At 38.2% G+C, this 23,765-nt stretch overlaps 1 protein-coding gene across 1 annotated transcript; it reads left to right on the forward strand.

The window, feature by feature from the left end:
- The first annotated feature begins 5,801 nt into the window (after positions 1 to 5,801).
- On the forward strand, positions 5,802 to 21,208 carry LOC145987309 (sensory neuron membrane protein 2-like). The gene is made up of 9 exons (XM_083121828.1): positions 5,802 to 5,928; positions 11,783 to 11,874; positions 14,128 to 14,288; positions 15,324 to 15,465; positions 16,105 to 16,287; positions 16,741 to 17,050; positions 18,460 to 18,572; positions 19,800 to 19,922; positions 20,919 to 21,208. The coding sequence occupies exons 1-9, from the start codon at positions 5,805 to 5,807 to the stop codon at positions 21,120 to 21,122; spliced, it is 1,452 nt and encodes a 483-aa protein (XP_082977954.1). The 5' UTR covers positions 5,802 to 5,804; the 3' UTR covers positions 21,123 to 21,208.
- The last annotated feature ends 2,557 nt before the right edge of the window (positions 21,209 to 23,765 follow it).

Raw genomic sequence — 23,765 nt, forward strand, 5'->3', positions numbered from 1 at the left:
CATGTTCTTTTTCCTTGTGCCTTGTGTGTGGATGACAATTGGTATGCAACCCTATATGTGCTTTAAAATTATGTCTATAAAAATACATGAGCAACCAGTGTGTTATAAACATATTAATGAATAATCCATTTTGAATGTGCAGAAAGACTATTAATTAATTTATATGAAGCTCTAAAATACTAGTAATGTATTTTAAAGGTTGATGGATTTCAATATCATTAACCTTGGCTATACAGAAGGACCTTTCATATCCATATTATCGCATATCTCTAGCTGTTATTTTTCATGAGATACTGAAAGAGTGTGAAATACTGTTTAATGAATGAAGGAGCTGAAACTATTTGAAATCTGTTATTTCTTTTCCAACGTTTGCAGACACACAGGAGAACAAACACGGAAGTATTTCTTACTTCACGAATCTCTAGAACACTTGAGTGTAATTTTTAAAGGAAGCATTTTTAATCTTTGACAAATTATTCTTTTTATTTCTTTCAAGTACTAATATTAAGCATATTTCAGAACTTTTATTTCCAAACGACTCAAATGCTCCATACTTGAAAATCATTTATCTGTATTTATACAGAAATATGGTCGTTAAGAATCTGATATAGTGTCATAAACATTCTATTAGTGTTTTCAGACCGAAAAAATGTTACGGGAAATTTTGATAAAGCTCAACGCAACACAATTCCTTTCTTTTTCGGACATAAAATATGTAAATTTGAATTCTGTCAACTTGCAATTGTTTATAACCATAGAAAATGGAGTATATGTTTTATATTTTACAAATGAAATATAAATTTTAAAATATTAATTAACACATTCAAACAGGTGTTCTCGGGTTACCAGCCAGGTAAAATTGGAGTTGGCTTCCAAAGTTTCAAGGGCATACATTGCTCTCATCTTCAGGGAATGTAAAATTGGAGACCAGTGTGGGTTTATATATATGACTATGATGTGGCGGAGTTTGGACTCTGTAACCGGAAGGTCACTGGGACCGACGGGTAAAGGAAGCCATAGTCATTTCATGGGAAAACACCAATCTCAACAAGGATGTGGGACTCCAGCTCAGTCACGCCTGGAACCCACTCCTCCGTAAAAACAAGACACGACCAGGATCCAAAGTGAACCAATAGGAATACAGAGTCCAAACTCTGCCACATCATAGTCATATAAATATATAAGCCCACACTGGTCTCCAATTTTACATTCCCTGAAGATGAGAGCAATGTATGCCCTCGAAACGTTGGAAGCCAACTCCAATTTAATCTGGCTGGTAACCTGAGGACACCTGTTCGAATCACGTCACAAGAAAAGCTACCATTCCTAATTAACACATGTCCCTAAATATAAATAAATTTTTGAAAATTAAATTAAAATAAATTTAAAATTTCAAAGTATTTTTTTTTAATTTGATATATCTTTTGCAATTATAATGCTTTTAAATTTATGCTGCAAGATGTTTTGTTAACATTTACATTTTCAGACGAATGAATAAATATAGTACATGAAATCCATTAGTACAGATCCTACCATGTTACTAAAATCTCAAAAATTCTAACTGTGTTGTACACTAAAGAAGTCCAATGAAAACTAATTAACACAAGTACAGTGGAAGTTTATGAAGACAGTATAGATATGGGGCTGTATTCCATGCTTTTGAAATCTTGACCTTAAATCAGGGGCGCCGACTTGTCAAAATTATTGGGCGGGCTCTGATCACTGAAATAAATTAATGAATGACTCACTCTCTCCCTTTTTTAAGTTTTGGCCTCAGTGTTCGGAATTTCATAAAAGCTAGGGGTGGGCGGGATCCCGAAAAGTCGAGACCGGGATCGGGAAAAAAATTCCTGTCCCGATCCCGACTTCGAGAAATGATTTCTCGACTTTTTGGGATCCCGAGCAGTCGGGAAAAACCGAATGCTCATTTAAAAACGTCGTTATTTCTCGACGTTTTCTGCATTGTCAATTTATGGAACTTATCGTAAATTGTTAGTTTTTAATCCAGAAATCACTTAAAGTGAAAATGACGTGTAGAATTCGAGATTTTCAAAGCTTCGGGAAATTTGGAACATTTCCCGTCCCGAAAATTTCCCGACATAATCGGGAAATTGAAAATTTTTCCCATCCCGATCCCGTCGCGCACACCCCTAATAAAAGCCCATGAATTCCTAAAAAATATCATTTTTTTTATTCACAGTTCGAATGCAGAATATAAATTGTCCACGGATGGATATGTCACAAGTTTCGTCAACCATAATAGCAAAATATTCCCGACTTTTAATATCTGCTACCACGGAGCGCAAAACAGATCTCCCTAATATATCAATGATGTCGTTCTGAATGTCATGTGAGAGCCATTTGTAGCCCGAACATCCTATCCACTACCCTAGTTCATGCACATCGTCTTTTGAAACTCTTTTTAGTAAAAATGTTAACAATACTCATAATTACATACTTAGTATATAGTAATAAGTCATGTGTTTTGCTGTCTCTGGTCATAGCCTCCCCAAAGTTGATGGTTTAGGGGTTTCAGCCCCCCCAAATTTGATGGTCTAGAAAATTTTAAATGTGTATTTAAAGTTAAGTTCATGTGGCACAATTCAGAGTAAACTATACAAGAGAAGCAAAATAATACATTAGATCCTCTTAAGCAAATTATTTGGGGGCTTTGCCCCCACATCGTTAATATTGGGGGGGCTCGAGCACCCCCAAGCCCCATGGAGTCGTCGCCTATGCCTTAAATACAAGATAAGATCTTTGTGGGACTTGACTTAAGCCAGACATTTTTTTTTTTTTTTTGTAATGAGTGTGATTTTGTTAAGGGGCTAATAATTTCGAAATCACACAAATTATTATCAACACTTCTGAGAAGTGCATAGAATTAGTTGGATGCTGATATCTTGAATTTATGTTGCACCCTACCAGCAGGGTTAATTCGAAATTCTTAAACCATAAAAGGACTTGCGTTATATTTTGACAGTATTTAAGTTACGAACAACTTTGGTAGGAATAATTTTTTGCAGCACCATATTTTTTTTTACACACATCAGTAGATAAATTTGATGGACAATGACAAAGAAACATCCAGGTCAGGACTTGAGCACCGAATCTTTGGTGGCGAGATGAGAGTTGATTGCTCAATGTGCCACCACCGGATGTTGGATGGTGAGGATGGTATTTGAATCGGGGAGGGGGTCAATGATGGGGAATTCCTGGATATTCCATTCCCGATCGCAGTTGCATATTTTTGCCCTGTGGCCTGTGCGGGAGGGGTCGTGTGTATATTATTTGTACAATATTCCAAAGAAAGTTGCAGTCACCAAATTGAATTTTTAACATAAAAAATACTCCATTGAGAGGGTATCTTTGGACGTTGTGTAGATGAAAGAGTTCAATTAATACTTTTCATAGCAATATTTCACTTTTAGAATTTCATAGAAATCAACCCTTTATATCTGAAATGTAGCAATCTACTTCCAATGTGTAAAATATGATGATTGCCTCTCCTCCCTGTTGTCTAATATACAGTGCCTTCATTTGGTTATTGTGCCACTTGAGCTTTACCATTGTAGCTGCTGGAAGCCAGATGCTTGCCAACAAAATCAGGTATATACACCTTCCCCCCACTCAAATCTTGGGAAGGTGATAAGTGTTGTTAGTGTTTTTATAATGCCGCGACATAAGTACACTATAGAACAAAAAGGATTTTTATGTATGATTCCTATGGGAAAACAAATTCTTGCAATGCATATGAATGTAAACTTTACCAAAAGGTGTGAAAAACATGTAGCAGTACAAGGACAACATTTTCAATATCATCTGTGATAAAGGATGCGATGACTGTACCTGTAATTATTGAGTTATTTTAATTAAGATAAATCTATGTGCTTGAGTTGAGGGGTTACGCATTTGTTAGCAAGCAGTGTGGTTCTAGCTGCTATGTGCATTTGAGCAGGACAATAACCAAATAAAGGAACTGCACTATAATGACTGCCATTGGGGGGGGGGGGGTTAGGAGAGAGAGAATCCAGATAAATGTATTATGTATGTGCATGTAAGACTGTGGCGCCCGGCAGCAACTATGAATGGTAGTGCCAACGTGATCAAGAAATCGAAAAAAAAACTACGCAATGCTCCCCCCTGCCCCCTCCTTGAGGTTGAGCCACTGGCCAAGATGTTCATCCTCGTTTTGTAACGTGGAAAACAACGTATGTTTAAGTAATAAGGTACTAATCCGATTCATCTTCACTCACTAACCTATTTTTATACACTACAGGACACTTCCCTAAAAATATAACAATTACAAGAGGAAAGGAAAAACAAATCCTATCACCTTCTCCTCCTCCATGCACACGTATCCTAACTGGATGTCAAAAATATCTTTGTTATGAAAAGAAATTGTCGAAATGCCAAAGGAAACTCGCATCATCATAGGATTTTTTTTCTTTTTTGTTAATATTTTTAAAAAAGTCTGGATGGCCCTCTTGGTGCATCTATCTATTATTAAAAATGTTCATTTAACTTTGGAAAAATACTAGGTTCGTTTCTCCAAAAGTAGGCAGAAATTACTTCCCCAACAGGTCTTACAAATCAGTCGTATTTAGCGACTTTTCTCTGAAGGTGGCAACTGTGTCAACACTGCGAAAGTTCCACCGCCGTGCCAGGCGAAGACGAGCACCGTGTCTTATGGGCTAATCCCACCCCCTGCCACTTTGTTTTCGGCTCATGGTGGAAATGTTCCTCGCGGAGACTTCTTCAACCCTCTGCACGTGTGTCAACTTGGTTAGGTCCATGGGTTAGGCCAAGGCCAGCTCTTGGGCGGCACGGACTGTTGCCTCGCGAGGGTAGGAACGAAACAGCTGGCGATGCAGTGAGGAGATTGGGGCGGTCGTCACGTCAGCTTGACCGATTGCAAGATTCGAATCTCCTTGTCTGTAAACTATCAATGTATTCATTTAACATTACTTGGCGAGGTATGCTTTTCTTCTGAGGGTAGTGCCATGGCACGGCGGCTCTACCCCTTGAACTCCTTGAGCCGCCGCTGATGTGAGATATTGGTGTATTACAGTATTTCCCTCGAATATTGAAAAGTAAGGACACTTATGGCAGTTGCTTTCTCTCAAAGGGCTAAAACAAGTGGTGTGCCAAAGATTTTTGTAAGGGGATAGGTTTTCTCTCTTTAGTGTTAGGCCTTTTTTTGCCACCTTTTCCTGCACTTAATTTACTGCTTTCAGAAATGTCAAACTAAAGTGGGGATTATGATTCCCCTGCACATGCCACAGTGTAAACAAGCAATAAACCGTCAATTAGTGATGTTTAATATATAGTGATCCCCTCCGAAGATATCTAAACTTAACAGGGAACAAATGAGACCAAAAATGTCAAGGTGATCCATGGTCGTTAATCCGTTACTGGTAAAGCTGAATGTTAATGTATTTTCCTTTCATCCCATAGGGAATGCAATGTATGTGGTTATTCTTCTGCCAGTCTGTTGTTTACATAGCACGCTTTGTTGCAAACAATATCATTTAGACAGTATGCAAAGCAATGCAAGAGATAAACATGTATATTCTTGTTTATCAGCCGTATACATTTCATGCACCGAGTCGTGGGAGGAGGAAATTATTATATTCTTAGTCAAGGTTGCAGGTACTTCGCTGGGAACATTGCAATAGTGACTCCCACTGTTTGCGTGACTAAAGGTATTATGTGATAACAATACAGAGGAAGGGAAAAAAAGAATGTCATTTTTTTTTATTACGGCATAGCTCTGCTTCGATTGCTGTCAGTGTGGTTTAGTCATGCAGGGAAGTAACTCGAATGGTGCGACATGTAACGCACGCGTCGAAATGGAGGAGTGTGCGAGGGCAGAAGAGATTGAATACAGCAATTTGAAAGTGAGACACGGCAGTAGATGTAGTTCAGGTATCATGATTGTTTCAAGTTTTTATGCCTTTTTAGTTGTGGCGTGGTCTTTCTTTTGTGATTATGTTGTAGATCTGTTATTTTACATCTATGCCTCTTCCAGAAACTAGACTCTCGTCCCAGCTGGGGAATCATGAGGCAGTTAGTTCCCGATCCTCTCTTATTTACAATGTTTTATAACACCACAGGATGCTTATTTATGCCTGCTAATTTGGAGTGGCAAAATTGACCCATCTTAATGTCGTCCGGACACTTTGCGTAGCTTATTTTAATTTCCCTTCCTGTTATTTTCGTGATTAATTTTAGTGGCGGAGGTTTTTGTTACGTTTACGTTTTGCCGGCTCGTCCGAAGCTTTACTACTAAACATGAGCCCCAACAAGGGATTAGAGGGGAGTTTTATGATCCAGAAAGATATTTTTAGTGTTGTCAAAACAGATTTTTCGCCTTGGAAAACTGAAAATCTGTTTTTGAAAAACGTCACGTTTCATAAAACCAGTTATTCGGTTAACAATTTTTTAGGTACAGATCGTGCTTACAGAATGAATTAGAATTATAATCAAAGCCGTGTGATTTCTTCCCCTTGCTTATATTTTGAGGCTCTAAAAATGTATTTTAGGAAGAATTCTGGTCTGCAATAAAGGCAGTCGCTCGTTTCAAACCATACGGAAACTTTAGGTTATCCTGCCTGGGATTTTCTGTGGTTTCCTTCAGTTTCTCCAGACAAATTACTACTACGGAACCTTTAACGAAGGCCAGGAAACCGTCTTTCACTTTGTCTCTTTCCTTCCACCCTATAAATTGTCTCGTCGCATCCGCGGTTAACCGAATGGTACAAATTAGCTACATTAGTTAAATCAACCATTGAACGTAGTATAGTAATTTTCATCCGTAAAATCCACAAAAACATTCATGAAAAATAGCATGGGTGGGTGTAATTTATACACTGGGTTGGGAAGGGGAGGGGCAACACTTTACATCCGACCCTATGATAATACACCATACTCTTTCCTTCGTTAATCAAGGGGTCCCGGGTGTGGAGGCACATAGTGGTTCGGATCGCACTTTAAACTGTAGGCCCAGTCCCGTTTAGCCTTACTGTGCCCAAATACCAACTCAATCAATCAATCAATCTTTCCTTCGTGCAGAATAATTGTAGCCATTTTTAGACTTCATTTTGTCAAAAGTTACTGAACAAAAACAATAGGTCCTTTTGTTCCATTTAAAGAGGAACATGCTCAAATTCAGTTATATTCAAGCGAATATTCATTAGATAAATAACAACCCGTGGTGCAACAACCTTTGAGGGCCCGGGTCTACCTGCCGACTGTCGGCCCCACTCCCATATGTCTCAGCGTAAGTGGGCGATCATCGAACCAGTTACGGGCAGTGGCGTGTCCAGTATTTTCGAAAGAAGGGGGTTACGTATACTTTTTTGTAGTAGCCAGTTCTCTTGCTATCATTTCCTGAGTTTGACGTTCTTTTTTTAGGAATACTGGGTCGAAGGGGGGAGGGTTATAATTCCCCACCAACCCATCCTTGGGCACGCCACTGGTTACGGGGTAACATGCGGTCAACACGACGAACCCCCAGTCGATGTAAGGAGAGAAGAATATGCCCGGAATGCTGATAGAAGTTCTCTCACAACCACCTTCCCTTATACGAAAGGATGATGCTGAAGTGAGAATAGTAAAGAGTTATAAAAATAACATGGTTCGTCATCTTCATTGTTCTGAATGAATGTAGTGACTTGATGAGGCAACAGCGCCGGATTAACCTATGGGCAACTGGGGCAATTGCCCCGGGGCCCCCACCAAAAGGAAGCTGTGAAGGGTCTCCACCAAAAAATATTTTAACCAGCTGACTATGCTTGTGAAAAATTACATAAGAAGTTGTATTTTAAAAATAAAAAAACTTCAATATTGTCGTATGTCTACTCTCTTCTGGATCCAATTGTAGCACAGCTCTCAGTCGATCTGTTTGTAGATATCTGAACCGCAGTATACTTTATACCATGGATTTATTTGGCTGTGGTGTGGAAATAAGGCACACTTATTCAAACAATCTATTCTCAGATACGATTAAGATGATAAATAATCGTACGAAGTACATAAATTTATTTCGTTAATAACATCGTATAAGAACTGTGAGTTTTTCTGGGGGAAAAAAATGTGGAGATACTAGCGTTCTCTCTACAGTGAACTACAGGACACCTAACTTTAAGCAGCGCTTTTGTGCGTTTTACTCTTAATTGTAAATAACATAATTTATAATAAATTATGTACGAAAGTACAGTCTACTGCTCAGTTCTCTGTTTCCGTCTGAACCCCATTAGTATTTACTGTTCACTCTTCATAATATACTGTAGACATTTAGACGCTGAATTTTACTGCTGCTATAGCTCTACAATTTTCGTCCTGTAACTTTATTCTACTGCGCTATTCTCCCTGCAAACCTATCTGCAATATGCTCGATTGTGAATGACTACTGATTCCAAAATCAGGTCTACCATTTCAACTGCTGAAAATTGGTGGTTAATATATTGAGCTAATAAAGCTCCTAGTAAAAAATAATAAAAAAATTGGGGCCCCACAAAACATTTTGCCCAGGGGCCTCCACAAACTTTGATACGGCCCTGTGAGGCAATCACGCAGCGCTGCTGGTAAATGCAGTAAGATAAAAGGGGGGAGGGAGTGGCGAGAGAGAGAGAGAGAGAGAGAGAGAGAGAGAGAGAGAGAGAGAGCCAGGCGCACACCGGATCCGACTCGACACGACTTCTTCTTGCAAATAGTCTGAAGGGAACGCGTTTCCAGAAACAAACTTACTGGCAGGTGGCCACGTCTTTTTAAAAAACGTATTTCGATGTTCAAATTGATATTATATGATCTAAACAAGAATTTATTATCTAATAATAAGTTTACATATTGGACCAAACGAAAATTGTACGAATGGGCAGAGGCGGCTGAAGATAAAATTTCTATTTGGGCGAGGTGGATTTTTGCCGCTAATCAAGAGGAGCTCCCGACCCCGAGGACGCCAAATTGCTCGTTAATATGATTTTAACCTGAAAAATTATGTCGGAACGCGATCGGACGAATAATCAGTGCTGTAAAACTAGAAAATAGCGCTAAGAAATATCCATTTGTCTAAAAACATCATATTTTATCTTGTATGTGTACACCCATATGACACAAATGAATGGCTCTTTTTGTTGGAAAACGTACCAAAAGCGCTAGTAAATTATGGACAATGGAGACATCGGCAGCCTGAAGTTGAAGGTTTCAACTCCTCACTCTTAAATCATGCTAGTGTCATCGTTAGTACGTAACTGGCATGTTTTTGCACTAACAGAGGAGCTTCGCAAATTGTGCACAAATATATACCCAATTCAGAAGACGACCTCCGAGCTGGCAACCACCTGGAAATATGTACTTTAGTTCGGATTCTATTGCTATAAAAGGAAATTCTTTCGCGACAGTGGTAGTGATGGATGCTTCCCGCCTCCAAATTTGGAGGTTGACGGACGGGTACCACGGTCAATTTAGTTTGCGCAGCAATTTTCATGAACAAACCAGGAGCGTATAATTCTAGGCTAGCTATTCTATTTGTGAAGCCTGAAGTCTGCAGAATGAAATACAGGGGAATAATCGATCAGAAATTGTAAATATTATTATTCATATCAGTGAGATGATGATGCTGATTCTGGAGTTGGCAACCTGATTTCTTATGAGTTGGTAAACTGATTTCCTATGTGTTGGCAACCTGATTTCCTATGAGTTGGCAACCTGATTTCCTATGAGTTGGCAACCTGATTTCCTATATGTTGGCAACCTGATTTCCTATATGTTGGCAACCTGATTTCCTATGTGTTGGCAACTTGATTTCCTATGAGTTGGCAACCTGATTTCCTATGAGTTGGCAACCTGATTTCCTATGTGTTGGCAACCTGATTTCCTATGAGTTGGCAACCTGATTTCCTATGTGCTGGCAACCTGATTTCCTATGAGTTGGCAACCTGATTTCGTATGAGTTGGCAACCTGATTTCGTATGAGTTGGCAACCTGATTTCGTATGAGTTGGCAACCTGATTTCCTATGTGTTGGCAACCTGATTTCCTATGAGTTGGCAACCTGATTTCCTATGATTTGGCAACCTGATTTCCTATGATTTGGCAACCTGATTTCCTATGAGTTGGCAACCTGATTTCATATGAGTTGGCAACCTGATTTCCTATGAGTTGGCAACCTGATTTCCTATGTGTTGGCAACCTGATTTCCTATGAGTTGGCAACCTGATTTCCTATGAGTTGGCAACCTGATTTCCTATGTGTTGGCAACCTGATTTCCTATGAGTTGGCAACCTGATTTCCTATGTGTTGGCAACCTGATTTCCTATGAGTTGGCAACCTGATTTCCTATGAGTTGGCAACCTGATTTCCTATGTGTTGGCAACCTGATTTCCTATGTGTTGGCAACCTGATTTCCTATGAGTTGGCAACCTGATTTTCTATGATTTGGCAACCTGATTTCCTATGAGTTGGCAACCTGATTTCCTATGAGTTGGCAACCTGATTTCCTATGTGTTGGCAACCTGATTGCCTATGAGTTGGCAACCTGATTTCGTATGAGTTGGCAACCTGATTTCGTATGAGTTGGCAACCTGATTTCCTATGAGTTGGCAACCTGATTTCCTATGAGTTGGCAACCTGATTTCCTATGTGTTGGCAACCTGGTTTCCTATGAGTTGGCAACCTGATTTCCTATGTGTTGGCAACCTGATTTCGTATGAGTTGGCAACCTGATTTCCTATGAGTTGGCAACCTGATTTCCTATGAGTTGGCAACCTGATTTCCTATGAGTTGGCAACCTGATTTCCTATGAGTTGGCAACCTGACTTCCTATGTGTTGGCAACCTGATTTCCTATGAGTTGGCATCCTGATTTCCTGAGTTGGTAAATTTATTTTAATTCATACCTAGGACCACGTGACATGGTGAGATAGCCCAGATCTTGGACTAAGTACACGCCACTGTAACAAACGTATTGAAGTGGAAATATATTCTGATTAATTTTAATTTTCCTGTGTCGGAAATGGAACATGTCAATGAAAATCAGCTCACCAAATTAATTTAATGATTGGCCAGGGGAAACTAAAGATTCCATTAGATCCAGTTGTTGTCAACTAATTTAAACCAAATTTTACACTTGACAAAGAGCCTAGACATAATCGAACTAGTACTCTCTATGATTATGCCATGATTGATTTAAATTTCAAGGGTACATATTAATTAACATACAAAGTTGAAAAAATTAGAAAGCTATTTACGACTAAAATTGTGATCGGGACATCGACTTTTAGAGACGAATTTACCGGACTGCGGCTTCACGAAGGTTGAGAACCACTGCTCTAGGCGATGTGAAAATTTGTGGCTGTCATCCTGCGACACCCTGTATATATAAGATGAGTCGGCTCGGACTATTCAACAAACATGGTTAAGTGAAGTCATGTGGTATATCAGGAAGCATAGTGGCGTTAATAATTTTAACATTTTTATGCAATAATTTTTCATATATGCATTAAATTAAGTTGCATTATTCTTGCGAAGCATCAATTTGTAGAAAATTCACTCGAGAACTGACGGTTGTTGAAAATTTGCGTGCCTCCACCAATCTACATCACACGAAAATTGCAGAACACAAAGAAGGCTCCTGTAAGTAACTTCACACAAGATTTCTTTAAACATTTTTCAAGTCCTTGCATTGCCCTTCAACTTGCAAGTAGATTTACTATGCTGAGTAATGAGAACACTGTATTTCTTCCGTATAATTGAAGTAATAAAGTATATGTTGCTTTGCAGGTGCTGTGTTTTTCTTCTTGACTGCTGTTTTTTGCTTACTCCTTGGGTTAGTTTTGGAACTTATAGGAGTACAGAAGTTAGCAGTACGAGAGGTAAGTGGGTAAGTTATTTGAGATTGGAATTATCATTAACGTCTGGGGCATTTCACCGCATAATCGTAGCAGATTTTATGCCAATTTTTTTTTCTAAACAAGTTGAGTGCGACCATTATGTGAAACGTTTTTTTTTTTTAAAAAAAATGTGTCGTTATTTCCGGCACCTAAAATCATTTATTACTAAACTGACTTTGACGTAAGATTGGGATGCATGGAATACTCCAATATAGTCTAAATCGACGCACATAATTTCTTCGTGATAGTTTAGCGTACATTATCCCAATCTGAAAAAACGTTAATACACTAGTTGTTAATTTGTGCATTATAGTCAAAATATCACACTCGAGAAATTTTACTACATTGCAATGTATTGTTGTGAAGTACAAACTTACAAAATGTAATCTTCTGTGAGTGTAGATTCTGCGCCGTGCTTTCGTTATTTGACGTACCAATGCAAGGTTTACACGACGAAAGGATATAAACCAATTTTTTGGCTGAAAAAAATAGGGTGCGACGATTATGCATTGAAATATGGTACTTTGGCTCCCCTAGTACAGTCAACGGCAAAGATAATGGTAGGTAAATTGTCCACCACTATTTTCATTACTTTCTAATTGTACAGCCTGTTGTGTTTTAAGGAATGAAACTATGTTGGTTCGAAGCAGCCATTGTTTTCTGCTTATTGACGCATTATTTCAATTCTTTGTCATCACATTGTGTAATACAGACAGAATGAAAATGGTGGCGGACAATTCACCTACTGTTTCTTTCGCCGTTGGGTGTACCAGATACTGAGCAAACAAATGAATCAATATGAAATTCATTGCAACACGTCCTTTCTAAGAAGTAATCTTTGGAAAAGCAAAACGAAGTCCAGTCAGGCTCCGATATCATTACAATTTTAGAAAAATAATACTTACTTAGAATATAATTAATTTCCTCTCTGGATCGGAATACATGACGTAACTGAACTTAACCTTGTAACTGTATAGAGGATGCCTTCGTATTATTGCCCTCTTAAATGTTTCTTATATTTTTGTTATTTTCTTGTACTGTTGCATTCTATTTCTTTCTGACACTTTTGCCTAATCGCGCGATGAGGATGAGTGATGAAGGAACAATCACAATGAACAACCATGCCCAGGCCGGGAGTCGAACCCGGGAAACTTGGTTGCGAGATCAACGCACTCTGTCACAAAGCCGGCTTAATTATTTCTGAACTGTAATATATAATGCATCTGTTCATGTAAATATGTAAGGCATAAATTGAAATATAACTTGAAATTTCAACTAAGATTTACACCATGCATTGAATGGACTGGGTACAGAACGTAAAATGTTACTTTGGAAATTAAAAATAAAGTATGAACTAATGACCCCTCAAAGAATAAATAAAACAAAAAAATATTATAAAAGTTAATATTAATAGTAGCAATAAAATAATTAATAAAAATATAAATCTGGAAAATAATTGAATAATCTACCTCCCCTCCCCAGCTATCTGCCGAGAGTTAGTTGTTTAAGTCCACCCTGTGTTCAGATTGGCTAAATGGGATTGGACCTGCACTGAAATTTTCGATGCAACCCTTTGATTACAGAGCGATATCGTTACCTCAAATATCTGGCATACCATACGGCTTCGGTTATATTGAAAATTATGTCTTTGCCAGTTACAAAGATGTTAAAATCAACATGCACCACTAACCAATGCTAGTAGGCGGGGAGGAATAATGCTGCGGAGCACACCATCAATTTTCTTCGAGGGGTTAGAATTATATAGAACTCAACATGTATATATTTTTCTAAAAAAATATAAGCATAAGTTATACCTTGGTACCACAATGCAATAGGTATGTGCGATGAGGCAGGGTGGGAGGGTCAGAATATATTTGCTTAGTAATTAATTTACTTTAGCTGGTTCCAAGTCACTTTTGCTACTAGGTGCAACATATTTAATCCCTTAGATGAAGAAATGCAAGAATTTAGTGGGTGGACAGATCAAGCAGAATGTTCAGTAAAGCTAAAGAATTGACCTTCAATAATATAATAGTGGTACGAGTAATTAACTCATTTACGAGGATTATGGCATGGGTTGGGGGGGGGGGGGCGGACTCCTGCTTGTAGGTAACTAGGATTTGTTAATTATGAGAATCTTAAATTGTGAAGAGGTGCAATTATTGGTTGCACAATAGTTAGAAATTTTATTTTATTATGGAGTTGATTACACTTTTTTTTCTAATTATTTTTCAGTTCCTGAAAGCTGAAAATGGTTCCAAATTTTACGAATATTGGAGCCAGGAGAAATCGGAGCGTATTCACAGGTTCTGGTTGTTCAATATTACGAATTATGAGAAGATAGTAGCAGGCGATGAAGGATTGAAGTTTCAACAGCTTGGGCCATACGTGTACAAGTATGTATTTACTCAATTGCACGTTTAGCATGTACAGTGAGATGTGTAACTATTGCAAAGCAAATTGTTCATCACCATGTTCATGATCTTTGTTTTATCTAATTAGAGTTTATGACAGCTTCTGCACCAACATATTTAAAAATCTATTCCTTGAGACATGTAGGATGCAAGATTAAAATTAATGACAACAGTCATCGACAATTTGGCGAGCAATACTTGTGCATCTCGCTATACCTCTGTCAGTTGTAGTTATGATTTACGTTTGGGGGAGTTTTGTGTCTTCCTGGTGCGTAAACCCACGATTGCATTCTGATGGCTGATCCAACATTTGTACTTGGTACTCTTAAGGGCAATTTTCATTCTTGTACAGTCGGAAGCAAACATAATAGTGTCTTAATTTTATTATCTTCTATATGTTTCATGTCTATAAGGCATGGGACTTCCAGAGGAATGATCAGGGTCGGTCAGTCATTTTCTTTGATGGGTTGGTAATTAATTTAGAATCATAGAAACTGAGGGGAGGGAAATCTCTGGCTTGCCCCTTCGATTAAAATGCCGCACTTTGAGTACTAAACTACTAGTACCAATACAATTTTTTTTCTAAATGTTACAGTTGTGTTTATCTTGACTTGAAGTGTTTAACTTAAGTTAAAATAAAATGGTCAGCTCAATGGCAGAATGGTTAGCGTAGTATGTTGAGAAGCAGGCAGTGGTCTCGGGTTTGAATCCCGAGTAAGACGTGAAAATTTTGTTTCACTCAAATTTCAACAGTTCGCCAACAGCGTCTTAGCATACTACTGTGATAACCACTTCGTCACGAAGGTCGGCGGAGGCGCTGGACTGTATTTTTTTTCTTCCTAATTCATTTCTGAAGTCAACTTTAAATAAAATTTGAATTAAGATTTTTGCACTGTTATCAGCACAATACATAAGAAAGGACACATTCACTTGTTCCGAAAATGCACTGAGAGCATGTATGATTCTTGTTATGTATGACGATTGTTAATATTTTCTTTTTGGTTTGTGATATTCAAGAGAATACACAAAACGCACAGATATTTCCTTTAATGACGATGGAACCATGTCATACGAGAACAACAGGGAGGTTGTATTTGACCCTTATTTATCATCGAATTGTTTGAGCGAGAACCTGATTTCTTTCAACATAGAAGCCATGGTAAGCAAATGTTCTATCATGTTTACAATTAAATATTGCAACATTTTAAATCATGTGCATTTGAAAGCATGACAATAATGCAGTGGCGGCGATTAGGGGGGCAGTTGCCCCCCCAATTTTCGCCACTTTTGCCCCCACACTATGCTAAATCTTATCTGCAACAAGCTGGAGGAAAAATAGGCATGTTTCAACTTTGGAAACAAAATTTGATACTTATGTAATTTCTGTTCTCAGCTAAATAGCTTAAGGATCAACTTTAAAAGAAATTAATGAGATTTCTCATATTACCCGTGAACGTATCTTTCCCCTTGTGATTGTGTGGCCGGGCATTGGTGTTCTTTGTGAGTGTCCCTTCATCAATATCATAATATCATTACTCATCCTCATTTTCGCGATTAGCCAAAGTGGCAGAAATGTAAAGTAAAATAAATCAAATCAACCAATAAATAAATATATGTAAATTTAGAAATATAGCCAAGATTGTTGCACAAAAAAGCTGACATGGTTCATTGAAGTTTCATGTCTTTTCATGTTTTAAGAACGAATACGAATAAAGAGTGAAATTTTAAAATTCAAAATGCTAGAAAAAAAATCCAAATTATGGTAGTATATTTTATTTCATTTCGTTTTATCTTGCAGCATCATGAGGTAACTCCTTCGCCGACCGACTCTTTGGTGTCTGATGGCCTTCTTGTGATCACACACCAGGCACTGTTGGCAACAACAGCAGGCAATCTTCTCGGAAGACAACTAAATGCCGTCGTCGATTCTGCAGACAGAACAGGTGGTTTACATGACCAGACATCAGGGTTTCTAAGTATGGTAAGTTTTTAAACTTATGTTCTATGGTTTAATACGTTCTTGGCTGTATTGTTCTTGACGTCTTGCTCTTCATCTAATGCATCTAATTATCCTCATTGCCACCTCTGTAGCAGGGTGATTATCGTATCGCACTGCGATACCAGAGGTTCTGGGTTCCAATCTTGAATTAAACATAGACGTGTGTTTGTCTTATAATTTATTTCAGGTGGTATTTTCTTCGTCGCGATTTACCTGGCTAAGTATGATGCCTTGGTCAAGGTAGTAGGATAACGTTATGAAAACTAATATTTTTTCGAAACTTAGGATTTACATGTAAATAACCATGAAAGTTATGATTTTTTACTTGTTAGGCCTATGTGGTTATTTTACGGCACTTTTCTGCCGCTTCTCTAGGTTAATGGCGACAATGTCAACATAAGACTCTAACATATGTTCTGTTTCCAACTTTTGCAGTTTTTCTGCGACACGAAGGAAAGGATCTCCATTCGAACAACAGACAATTTTATGCAAGTTGCTGGCTTCCAGAGTGAACGTCAAAGAAATTTCACGAATTGCAGGAACAATTTCCGGTTTGGTTCTTTCCTAGCTAAGGACGAGAGCTTGCATGTGTGTAGACATTTCTGCCACACACCGCTAGAGTTCACGTATGAGAGGGAAGTGTCGAAAGAAGGAACGAAAGGCTACATGTACTTGCTCTCCGATCAGAAGTATTGTTATGGCGGGGACTTTGTAGATGATACGAACGGATCTTTTAATCATCCAGGTACTACTATCTAATTTTCTCTTTTGTAACCATTGAAATCACGAATGAGTGAGGTATCAACTTAATTATTCATTTTTAGTCATTTTAAATAACTTGCTATAGCTCTCTAATTTAACGATGATAAGAACAGTAGTAATAGATGCATTTTGGTTAATGAGGCAGCAGAAATCTGACTCATCCGGTGTTACTGAACTTCCGTTGACCTTGATCACATCATGGGTTGAAGAGTTATAAGAAATTGTAGCGGAAGTGCTTATATTGTTGATACCAGTGGTGTAAAAACTGGGGGGAGGGGGGGGGGCTGATTCACTGTATCCCAAAATTGTTTATAGAGGGTACAGCACGCCATAAATCCTTTGATCCAAATATTATCTCTTCTCAATAATTTGACAGACGCAAGATTCTTCCATTCAAAGAATCTCTTTTTAGTAGCTAAACGCAAAATGTTTCTTTGGTTTACATTATCTTCCTATCCAAAAATAATCAAAACCATCATCTGTGCCTTTAGTAGTAAAAACTGTTTAAAACGAGTGCAAAATTATGGAGTGATATCTGAGCTTGTTCGATCCTGGATAGTCCAAGTGTTTGGCCTGTCGGAAATTATTTTCTTATTGACAAGCCGGACCCTGTGGCTGAGTGGTGGGCGGCCCCTGTGGCGGAGTGGTTAGCATATCGCGCTACGACGCCAGGGGTCCCGGGTTCGATTCCCGGCTCGGCCATGGATGTTTGTGATTGTCTGTCCTGAAAAGTCTTGAAATTGAAATATGAAATGATATGAGTGAATGAAGTGTGATGGGGGAAGCTTCCGCATAGGGGCTTTCCTTTTAAAAAAAATTAAAAAAAAAAAAAAAGTGGTTAGCACATCGCGCTGCGACGGTAAGGGTCCCGGGTTCGAATCCCGCTCGGGCATGGTTGTTTGTGAATGTCCATTCATCAATTTCATCACTCATCCCCATCTTCGCAAATTAGCCAAGAGGCACAAAAACGCGAAGTAAAATATAATAAATCAAATCAAAAATCTTATTGACAAGTCCATAAATTTTTTTTTAAAAAAATTGAAAGGAATGTGATCTGTTCCAAAACGGTTTTGATTGATTGATAAGATTTATTTTACTTCGCTTCTTTTCTGCCACTTTTGGCTAATCGCGAAGATGAGGAGGAGCGATGATATGATGAAATTGATGAAGGGGTACTTACAAAGAGCACCCATGCCAATGTCTTGATTCGAACCTGGGACATCTGGGACATAGCTCGCTATGCTAACGATTCCGCCACGAGGGTCTACTGTTCAAAAATCGAATGGCCCATATATATGGAGGTTGAAATCAAATTAAAAACGTTCCTGTGTCATTGGTTGATACGCACATCTGGTTTTCTTCTACTTCTATATTTTCTCTGTCCATCTGCAGGTCTTCATTTCTACTTATCACTACCAGGCATTAAGCATGACGATCAGACAGATGTAATTGAGGCAACGATTTCGAATTCAAGCTTGCAAGATTCCTATATAATTGTAGAACCGGTAAGTACCCTGTGCACAGGAGTCGTTACACTTGAGTTATTGGGTGGGACAAACACACACACACGCAAATTTCTTGAGTGTTTGGGATACATGTACACATCCTTTGTGATGCTTCTGGTCCTGCATTGTGAAGGATTACGGCCCGTTTCGCCTTATTGCGTTTTCACCCACCATACAATTTCGCGTGATTTATGTGACTAACTTTCCAAGGCGAAAGGGAACATCCCATTTCGCCTTATCCTGTTTCGCCTTACACACAAACCTAACCTAACCTAAAATTTGTTCTTACAAATGTCAGGATAAATAGTACCAAAATTACTAATACAGTTAATATAAACCCGTTTACATAATAAAAAAAGTATATATATCAATGTAGCATGGTGTTTTATTATTATTATTATTATTTGATTTAGTTTATTTTACTTCGCGTTTTGTGCCTCTTGGCTAATTTGCGAAGATGGGGATGAGTGATGAAATGATGAAATTGATGAATGGACATTCACAAACAACCAAGCCCGACCGGGATTCGAACCCGGGACCCTTGGCGTCGCAGCGCGATGTGCTAACCACTCGGCCACAGGGCCGGGCAGGTGTTTTATTACATTAATAATAATGACCCTTCATGTCGATAATATTCCCTGGTGGGAATTTTTTTGTGTGTAAGGCGAAACAGGATAAGGCTAAATGGAATGTCTCGTTTCGTCTTAGAAAGTTCGTGTCACATAAATCAATTGTAATTGTATTGATGGGAGGTGAAAACGCAATAAGACGAAATGCGATAAGGCGAAACGGGAGGACACGTTATGAAGAACCTCAATATTAAGAAACGTTGTAAGGAGGAAAGAAGCGACGTAAGAATGCAATAAATAAATAGATAATGACTGCTGTTATCACTATAATCAATATAATAATGGTAATAATAATGGATTTTGGTTGACTATAAAACTATTTTATCAATGTTTCGACACTATCCACCATTGATGGTCGCAGGTTCTATCGCGTCAGAACATTCCGAAAAATACGATTCACAGGGATTAAAAATATTTTAAATCTAATATTAAATAATTCGAAATCTTACAATAAAGTTCTTCATATAATAGGAATAATAATTTTGATTATGGAAAACGGCAGCAGTTTTTGAAAAAATATATTCCAAAATGTATCAATTTCACCATTCTTCCCTCAGAAACATTTCTTTTTTTGTAATTAAGACTAATATTTTTCCAGACGCTTGGATTCACATTGGAATCAAGACTAGGCCTGCAGTTGAACATGGTTCTGCAAGAATCCTTCTCTGGAAGTTCTAATAGCACAGACGACATAGTTATACCTATGTTTCGAGTAGAAACGGTAAGTGGGGTTTATTAGCTTGTAGCAATAACAAATTCTTTACTGCGTGTCGCCACAAGTTAGAACAAATGTTTGCTGGGAAGTTGACAAAGGCAAAGATGAAAAGGTTTTTTTTGTTTGTTTGTTTGCTTGTTTGATTTGTTGTTGTAAGTCCACTTTATGCAAAGATTGGCTAATCAGGACTGGACCTACAGTTTAAACTGGGATCCGAATCACTGTGCAATGTGGCGCCGTCGGATATCAAACCCGGGACCCTCGCCGAAAAGGGTTTTTATAATCCTTATACGAAATCTTAGCGGTGGATAGTAACTTAAAACTATTACTTTCTCTCTCATTTATTCCTCACATTTCTCTCTTTTTCTGTTTTCCATCTGTGCTGTTTTCTCGTCTTTTCTCCTTTATCCTTCTTACAGTCTCTCTCTCTCTCTCTCTCTCTCTCTCTCTATATATATATATATATGTATGTATATATATACATAATATATATATATATATACATACATACACACACATACATACATACATACATATATATATATATATATATATATATATATATATATATATATATATATATATATTATTCTTTTTCTCTTTGATTCTCCCTATCTTTCTCTCTCTCTCTCTCTCTCCCTATCTCTGTTTTCCGCCTTTCTTCTTTTCTCTTTATTTATGCTCCATGTTCCCTCTTTTTCTCGCTGTTTTCTCCCTTCTAACTTTCCACCCTCTTTTTTCTCTCTCCCTTTCCACCCTCTCTTTGATTCCCCTTGTATCCGTTCAAATAAAAGCAAAGGAACACCTATGCCTAGGCCGGGATTTGAACCCAAATCTTCAGCGTCGATGCTGCCAGTAGAAGAGAGTAAACAATCCAATCTGAAACCAAGCAATGTTGCAAAATACTCAAGATATTTAATCTCTGTAGTTGTCTTCATGCATTTACGAGCAAGGGTGTCTACCATTTCGAGATATAAAAAATGTTTTGTTTTTGTTTTTCAGGTCACAAATCTACCTGATTTCTACACAAAGGCCATCACCTATTACGTTCACACACTCCCAGGCATCGTTTTGGTAGTTCAATGTCTCTTGTATGCAGTCGCCACCATATCCATTCTCGTGACCTTCGCCAAACTGTTTCACAATCCAAACGACCATTTGGTGTTCACCACGGTGGAAAAGAAAAGCATTCTTACGTATACGTAACGAAAATATGTCTTTGCTGTACTGCCTTTCTCTCTTTTGTAAATAAAAAGTAACGTTCTACGTCCTGACGTAGTTGGCCAGTTGAACTGTGATTTACTGCATAATTTTAAAACCATGAACCAGTGACACAGACGTCAAATAATTTGTGGCTGAGTACCCACGCAAGATCTTACTGGTTTGGAAATGGTGTTCCTTTGTGATTCGCCCTTCATCAATTTCAATGTATCATCATTCATACCAAATGGTCCAGGACTGGCTATTGTTGTTGTAACCCCATATGCAAGGGAGTTCCAAACAGGTATTATATTCTTTTTCATTTCACTTACAAATGATGGACATTTTTGTTTAATTTCTTCCGGTATTTTTGGCTTTTGTATTGCAGACAGTTATAATAAATTTGATAACTCGGCTAACAAAAATTATGGAATGCTGGGGAGACAACATTGTTTTCAGTCCATGTTTAGATACATTTTATATCTAGTATTTTTTTTACCATCTGCAATGCAAAGGGCTGACATTTAGGACCAGAACTGATATTTGCTTTTGAACAAAAATCAAAGTTTAGGATTTTTTTAGCAGGAAAGTACGTAATATCAGAGGTCATAGAGGAAACATATACATCCAAAGTTTTAGCAGAAAATATTTGAGCTCTGTTACTGGTTTCCTATGTTAGTTATAGTTTGTTGAAAATGCTCATTTTAATTTATTGTCTAAAGTTGATTTTTGGTGCGGAGCCTAATAAAAATTTTATATACAGCATATAGAAAAAAAGAGAGTTTGGTATTCTATGGATAATAAAGTTACAAAAGGGGAGAAATTAGTCAAAAACAGGCAACTTGTGGTACCGTCGTTGTCTTGCAATCAAGGAGTTTCGGCAGTCCCGTAGCTAAAGGGGGGCAATTTCCCCCCCCCTGAGACCATGCCTTGCCCCTACCCTGTGAAAAATATAGAACACATTCCTATCTGGAATTCTCACTGTTCTTTACAATTATATACTATATTGCTCTAGGAACTTAACAAAGACACTTATGGATTTGGTAATTTATTAAGGAACGTGTGTTGGATTCCTTAATGTCGTACCAGAATTGGGGGAAAAAATTCTTTCCACATTCAGATTTCGGAAAATGATTTCACGATTTTCAGTATCTAGACATTCTGAGTGGCCTTATATTATTAAAGATGCGTAATGTGTTTGGATATGTTTTCTTGAATGTATTTCTATGGAGTTTGAACTGCTCAATTTTTTGTTTACCACGTCTACCTTTTGCTAATAGTGATGCATGTGGTACAGAGAGGGAGAGAGAGAGAGAGTGGATATTTGATTTTTCTTACTTAACGTCTCTTTTCTGCCACTTCTAGTTAATCGTGACGATGAGAACGAGTGATGATATGAAATTGATTTAGGGACACTCACAAACAACACCCATGCACAGGCTGGGGTTTGCACAGCGACCCCTGTCGTCGCAGTGCGTTGTGTAACCACTCCACCATGGAAGTCGGCCAGTGAAAGATGTAGGACAGATTACTGGGTCAGTTATCAAACATGACGAAAATGTGATAGTGTTTCACATTTATTATTTCTGTTAGAAAGCAATAAAAATTGTGGTGTGATGTCGGTTACACCAGGTATCTTTTGGAATGTAAATAGAAAAGTTTCTAGGAAGGTTTTGCAATACACCTCTCATTTTCAAAATCTTTGAAAATACTTTCCACCACATCTTCATCCTTCAAAAACCATTCGTCGAACCAACTCTTCCATATTTCCTCAGGGAAGTGGGTACACTCGTCATCCCACGCACTTAGAAGGTTCTCTTCATTGGAAAACCTATTCATTTGAGCCTGTTATTGACGTGAGGAAACAGTGCAGAGTCGCATGGAGCGAGGTCTTCACCGTAGGGAGGATGCCCCAGCACTTTCAGTCCCGTACGTGCCAAATACTCGATGCAAACTTTGGAGCGGTGCTCAGGAGCCTTGTCATGGTGGTAAAACTAAGCGTCTGCCCAAGAGCGTCTGCCTTTGAGCGTGGACGAGTGTTTTTGAGAGCTTGAACTACTTGGGCAGGCACTCCTCGGTGTAACACTTCGCGGTGACGGTCTTCTGTGTTAATAGCACCACGTGCTCCACAACTCCCCTTACAGCAAAGGCGACCACTATTCTCTTCGTTACTGATCGAGATTCTTGCCCAGACACGGGCATAGGCCTGAGCAGACCTTCTGATTAGGGGGGGGGGCAAAAGCCTTGATGAAAGTTCAGTCGGGAAAGAAAATCCTCATTTTTATCTCTCTGTTTAGTTTCATTGCATTGTTGGGTATATAATGCAGTAACATAGAGGCACCATAACGAATAAATAAATTATCTGTGAAATATGCTGCCTTCCTTTTCCTTCAAATAATTGTGTTCATACATTTAAGACAAAATAGTTTAGCAGCAAGAGTGTGAAGTAATTAGTTATAACTTCTTTCTCTGATAATTTACAATGCATTACAGAAAATAATAAAATTGCAAGCGAAGCGAGCAAGAATCTCTTACATCAAATTTTTGCAAACTGAAAACAATATTGATTTAATATGGCACAAAAAATTCCACGGGGCGCCATGGCATTCTCTTTTCTTTTTCATTTAGATCGTTCGGCACCCAGGGCCA

This window comes from Lepisma saccharinum, chromosome 4 (genome assembly GCF_977018435.1).
Source record: "Lepisma saccharinum chromosome 4, izLepSacc3.1, whole genome shotgun sequence".
Taxonomy (NCBI): domain Eukaryota; kingdom Metazoa; phylum Arthropoda; class Insecta; order Zygentoma; family Lepismatidae; genus Lepisma; species Lepisma saccharinum.

What these genes read in the sequence shown, in the direction of transcription:
- LOC145987309 (XM_083121828.1), top strand. Translation starts at nt 5,805, where the DNA reads ATGCAGGGAAGTAACTCGAATGGTGCGACATGTAACGCACGCGTCGAA. An exon ending in CCTATATAATTGTAGAACCG is followed by an intron (nt 18,573 to 19,799) that starts GTAAGTACCCTG and finishes ATATTTTTCCAG; the next exon opens with ACGCTTGGATTCACATTGGA. An exon ending in CTATGTTTCGAGTAGAAACG is followed by an intron (nt 19,923 to 20,918) that starts GTAAGTGGGGTT and finishes TTTGTTTTTCAG; the next exon opens with GTCACAAATCTACCTGATTT.